Source organism: Cibotium barometz, chromosome 18 (assembly GCF_041138505.1).
Source record: "Cibotium barometz isolate CiBa-2024 chromosome 18, ASM4113850v1, whole genome shotgun sequence".
In the NCBI taxonomy this organism is placed as follows: Eukaryota; Viridiplantae; Streptophyta; class Polypodiopsida; order Cyatheales; family Cibotiaceae; genus Cibotium; species Cibotium barometz.
The window spans coordinates 18,530,884-18,536,966 of record NC_141063.1 but is presented as its reverse complement, the minus strand read 5'-3'; the positions used below and the strand labels follow the sequence as shown (position 1 = coordinate 18,536,966).

Here is a 6,083-nt window from a genome sequence, read left to right as displayed (position 1 = left end):
AAGAGTACTTGCACACACGTCCATTCCTTGGAAACTATTTTCATTAAGCCCTTTCCACCAGAAGTTGAAAAAGAAATGGTAGTTGAAGCAAATGTTATCTTCATACTTTCATCTCTCTTGAAAACTATGAGGAGGCAATGTTCCTGATCTCATTGATTTAAGTTGGATTGATTTGAGCATGCTTGAAGTGAAAAAGCTAGTTTCCAACCTATGTTTTCCTCTTTGAAAGCCCACGCACATGGTAGCATCTTTCATGCCACCAATTAGCATGGGAGGTGAAATCGATACTACTTGAACCGGAGTTTGCACACATGGAAGCAAACATAGCTAGCCCGACTTCATCAGATTAAACACGATGGACCACCGTACGTCAAAAAATCAATGCCACGTATCCTCTTGTGTACGGGGCAGTGCTCAAAATAAATGTTTATTTCAACCTTTAAAATTAAATACAATGCTTAAGCTTAATCGAGATTTAGACTTGAAAATCACTAGAAATCATACAAAAGTCAGGATTTATAACTTAAATGTACAAATTTTATCCCTTAAAATTAAAGGCAACGCCGAATTCCAACCCACATTTCTGAATTTCAGCTAGGAAAATTACAAGACAAACCGGGTTATGTGTGTGGGGGTAGGTGGGAGGTGAAGAAGAGCCCATGGTGTCCGTGGTGGTCATATCCAACATGCTTAGGGTATAGATAGGTGTTAAAAAGGAAGGGTACAATTGGGTTGGAGCCAGCTAAGTTTGGGCTTCTTTACTATCTTTTCATGTTCTCAGAGCTTTTAAGTTCTTCCCCATGAGTCCTTTTGTACTAGCTCCCTTCATAACCACAGACCTTGAAGCTGTCTTCCTGTCCTGTCTTCCCCTTTCTTGCTTAACTGCCTTGCACTGTGCAGCCCTTCAAAGTACCTGCATTTGTCTTTCTCGCCCAAACCCACACGTGTCGGCTACAGTTACTACTGTGCCCTGGACAGTGCTTGCCCAGCACATGCTTCTTCTTCCCCATCCAAGTTCCCCCCCCCCCCCCCCCCCCCCAGAAAAATAGTTTTCTTAACAGACAATGCAGGCCCACATTGTGCAAGCAGAAATTCTATGGCTTTATGAGTTGAGCCAATTTGGGCGAGACGGTGCCCCCACAGACAAACATTGGCCTCCTGCTCAACAATTGAAATGGAAAACCTTGAATCCACACCAATCATGGTAACATTGAGCTCTAAAGCATAGTAGGTTAACAGATAAATGCTCGTTGTGGGATTACAGAAGCAAATTAGGTCGGAGTCTCCACCCTGTTGGATACGCTTGATATCTTGGGGCTTTTTTAAACCCTAGTTCGAGTGCTGAGCTCCAACGCTGGCAGAAAACTCTAGCATTTTGTGCAGGATTAAAGCTTTTAAAAGCACAACTGGGTTTACAGCTGGGCTTGTGCAGAGGCCAGAGGCTGCTTGATCTCTAATCCAAACTTGGGTTTACATAGGTATTAGGCTACTCTAGCTCAAATAAATCTTGGGTTCAAGCCAAAATTTAAGCAATGGTTATTTTGTGAAGGTTTTAGCTCTTGGGTTTACATCGAAATCTAAGCTTACATTAGGGGCCATTTTTTGCGGGTTTAAGCTCAAGATTGATGTCGAGTTAAGATCAAAGCTAAGGTTTACACTGGAACTTAACTGAGATGGGGTGGTAATATTTATGGGATATATTGCACCCATATATGGTTTATTGAAATGTGCCTCATGTTTGGAAGGATTAAGCTCAAAATTAAGGGCCACTCTGTGAAGGTTTAAGCTCAAGATCAATATGAGGTTTACACCTTTACTGAAGGATTCCTTAACTGAGATATGGTGGCAGGTATGTGAAACATTGCACCAGGCATGGTTCATGGAAATGTGTGTTAAGCTTTGAAGGATTAACCTCAAAATTAAGGATCATTTTGTGCAGGTTTCAGCTCAAAATTATACTAGGCTTACACCAAAACTGAAGGATTAAGCTCATCAGCATAGTGAGAGCTTGCCCTAGGGGACTCTACTGAGATGGGTGCCTTGTATGGGAAAGACAGCATTCATGCATGGCTCCTTGCAATGTGCATCATGCTTGGTTTTTGCACATCCAATTTTGTGCAGCCGAATGATGATGTGCTGGGTCTCATCGTTTTCAAAGCTGGTTTGATTGACCCGACTAATGTGTTGAGACTGTGGACAGAAGATGATAACAGCCCTTGCAACTGGACTGGCATAGCATGTGATGCACATAGTGGTAGGGTCATCGCAGTCCATCTGAATGGGCTCTCACTCTCTGGGCATATAGACAGAGGTCTAGGAAAGCTTGCAAACCTGCAGACCTTATCCCTTGCATACAATAACCTTTCAGGCACCATAACTGCAGAGCTCGCCCAGCTTGCACTGCTAAAGAGAGTGGATTTTAGTCATAACATGCTCTCAGGCCCCATAAATCCTTCTTTGGGCAAGGTAATCTCCCTCAAATCTCTGGACTTCTCGCATAATTTACTGTCGGGTGCAATCCCCTCACAGCTTTTCTCCAACTGCAAGAGCCTCCGTTATCTCTCCCTAGCAAGTAACTCCTTGGAGGGGAACATACCTTACACCATTGGTTCTTGTTTGGTTTTAAGGACCCTTAATCTTTCAGCTAATCATTTGATTAATGCAATGCCGTCAAGTATGGGAGCAATGACAGGCCTGTCAGTGTTGGATGTATCATACAATACCATCTCAGGGTCTTTGCCTGCATTTTCACCGAATTTAGTGGATATGAGGTTGCAAAGCAATGGATTTTCAGGGGCGATAGGTGCCCAAATTGGCAATTGCATCCTGTTGCAGCACATAGATCTGAGCAACAATTTCCTCTCAAGTGAGCTGCCTGACACTATGCAGAGGTTGAACTCTCTCTCCACTCTCAACACGGCTGACAACATCATATACGGCAACATCCCCTCCTGGATTGGTAAGTTGAGCTCACTGAAGATGTTGAACTTGTCATATAATGCTCTGTATGGACAGATTCCTGCAACCATAGGTCTCCTGAAAGCACTTGAGAGTGTTGATTTCTCTCACAACAAGCTATCAGGACCGATCCCCAGCAGTTTCTCAAGCTGTGTTCAGCTGAAAAGAATGGATCTGAGCTCAAACAAGTTCATCAACAACATTCCTGAGAAGCTACTCATCCCTGGCCTCCTCTTTATGAGCTTGTCAGATAACCTCTTAACAGGCAAGCTTCCAAGTGTGTTCTTTGATCAATGTGGGTCCCTGCAGACCCTTGATTTGTCACAGAACCAGCTTTTTGGAGAGGTCCCTCTTATCGCAACATGTGCCAAGATGGAGTACTTTAACATGTCCAACAACTTACTGTCGGGTAACATTCTGGCTTTACACCCAGGTACTGTCATGGTAGTGATAGACTTGAGCCACAATCAGTTGGCTGGGAACATCCCTGCAAGCCTTGGAAACATGAGCAGGCTCTCTATACTCTTCTTGGATGAAAACAAGCTCAATGGATCAATCCCTCCTGCATTGGGGAACTGTTCTGCCCTATCAGATATGTACGTTGGCTAGATCTGCTCACTCAATTTCCTTGTATTTTGTGTACTTTATATGTAGTGTTGTTTTTTTGGCTGTATGTTGGGTACCTCCAAAAGTGTGGGAGATGGGGGACATGACGATGATGATGCCATGATGGGTTGGTGTAAAGGCATGGGGATGGGTAGGCATGATGATGATGATGATGCCACACTGCATGGTTCTAAAGCCATGGAGGGGCATGATGATGATGATGATGCCACACTGCATGGTTCTAAAGCCATGGAGGGGCATCATGATGATGATGATATGATGGTGGATGGGTCTAGAGGAAATCATGATGCCGTTAGAGGTAGCTCTGAAGGGGAATGGGGAATGGCAGGGAATGATGCTGACTCCATCAGGGGTCATTTTACAAGTGTTGGTCTCGTGGAGGACATGATGACCATGTTCACTATCAAGTTTATTGACTGGACTCCATTGCAACGATTCCCTTTCGAGTCTAACTCCATTTGTTGTTTTTGTTTGCAGAAACTTATCTAAAAACAATTTATATGGCAGCATTCCCCCAGAGCTTGGCAACTTGAAAAGTCTTGAGGTCATGGACCTTTCCTTCAATAATCTCTCAGGCACTCTACCATCAGAGTTGGGTCAACTGCGAAGGCTTGCTGAGCTGAATGTATCTTACAACCAGCTTCAGGGACCCATCCCTGACAATGGCATTTTTGTAAGGTTCAACATGTCGGCATTTCTCGGTAACACTGACCTTTGCGGTGCCAACGTGAATGTCACATGTCCAACTGTGATGCCCAAGCCCATAGTTCTTAACCCAAACTCCAGTGATGCAAACTCAGTTGATAAAAACCCCTTGGGTGCAAGCAAACATAAGCACATGCTATTGAGTGCCTCAGCCATTCTCGCAATATCGGCGGCGGCTGCCATATCAGCAGGCATCGTCATAGTCTTGGCCTTAAATGCCTATGCTCAGTCAATAATGCCAAGGTCAAATTCCCACATTCTGCATAGCTTCTCACCATCTTCAAGCTCGGATATGCCCATTGGGAAGCTTGTCATGTTTACAAAGAACTCTGATCCAAGGGCAGAGGAATGGATAACCACTGCACATGCATTGCTCAACAAGGACAGTGAGCTGGGTCGAGGAGGGTTTGGCACCGTATATAAAGCAGTTTTGGCTGATGGTACGACAGTTGCCATAAAGAAGCTCATGGCATCAAGCATGGTGAAATCCCAAGAGGATTTCGAGAAGGAAATCCAATTCGTTGGCAACATCAAGCACCAGAACTTGTTAGGTTTGCAAGGGTACTATTGGACACCCCACCTGCAACTACTCATATACGATTTCATCCCCAATGGCAACCTATACAGTAGGCTGCATGAGAAAGCTCAGGCAGATGCACCTCTTGGTTGGGTGAAACGGTTCAAGATAGCGTTGGGCACTGCCCAGGGTTTAGCCCATCTGCATCATGCATGCCGTCCTCAAGTCATACATTACAACATGAAATCCAGCAACATATTGCTGGATGAACAGTACAACCCAAAAATAGCAGATTATGGCCTAGCTAAGCTACTCCCCATGCTTGACAAGTACCTTATGAGCAGCAAGTTTCAGAGTGCTTTAGGGTACATGGCACCTGAGTTTGCATGCCAAAGCTCGAGGATAAATGAGAAATGTGACGTGTATGGGTATGGGGTGATGCTACTTGAACTTGTGACAGGGAGGCGGCCAGTCGAATACAGGGAAGATGATGTGGTGATTCTTTGTGACTACGTGCGGTCTTTGCTTGATGTAGGGAAAGCCATGAGCTGTGTCGATCCAAACATGCAGGATTATGTGGAGGATGAAGTGCTACCCGTCATCAAATTGGGCTTGATTTGTACTTCTCAAGTGCCCTCCAATAGGCCATCTATGGCAGAGGTGGTGCAAATCCTTGAGCTCATCACGACTCCGGGCAACAGCAGGGACTTGCTCTGACAAGCTTGAAGTTTTGGATGATCAATCATCTTTCAGCGCTGTTAATGGAACTTGATTAACACATGATTATTTCTGCTGTACATGCATTTGTGATCCATCAAGATGGGGAAAAAAAACCGTTTGATGAGACTCATCTTCTACCTTTTTGAGTTGTTTGCTATATCCACAGAAAACATATCCATCATTTTTGCAGCTATGGCTCTTTGTTGGCGGGTCTAACAACTTTCTCTCCCTTCTCGAGGGTTGGAACTCTGTCTTCCTTTTGACAATATCTTCACAAATGCAAAAACACATGGATGATGCTAATAGCCGTTTGATAATTCCTCTTGAGCATTCTTATTGTGAGTACAGAAGAGATTAACATGCAGTTGTGGGTAGGTAACCTTCTGGTATTGCCACATTTCAAAGGCACTTATAGATGTCTTGCTACATCCACATAGCATGTTACTTGGCCTCTCCTTGGTCATCCATGGAAGCTGCAGAGATCCCCACCACCCATTGCAGTACAAATTCACGCAAGTACCAGTACAAATCCGACAGGGACTTACGTTCTCTTCTT

General features: G+C 44.4%; 1 protein-coding gene across 2 annotated transcripts; it reads left to right on the top strand.

Moving 5' to 3' along the window:
- Positions 1–817: 817 nt before the first annotated feature.
- On the top strand, positions 818–5,716 carry LOC147629021 (uncharacterized). Of its 2 annotated transcripts, XM_086812227.1 has the most exons (3): positions 818–1,849; positions 1,940–3,554; positions 4,063–5,716. In XM_086812227.1, exons 2-3 carry the CDS (start codon positions 2,032–2,034, stop codon positions 5,522–5,524), a joined length of 2,985 nt encoding a protein of 994 aa, XP_086668353.1. In that variant the 5' UTR covers positions 818–1,849; positions 1,940–2,031; the 3' UTR covers positions 5,525–5,716. The 2 variants fall into 2 exon arrangements, with proteins under 2 accessions (XP_086668353.1, XP_086668352.1); XM_086812226.1 differs by having other exon boundaries at positions 973–3,554.
- Positions 5,717–6,083: the final 367 nt, after the last annotated feature.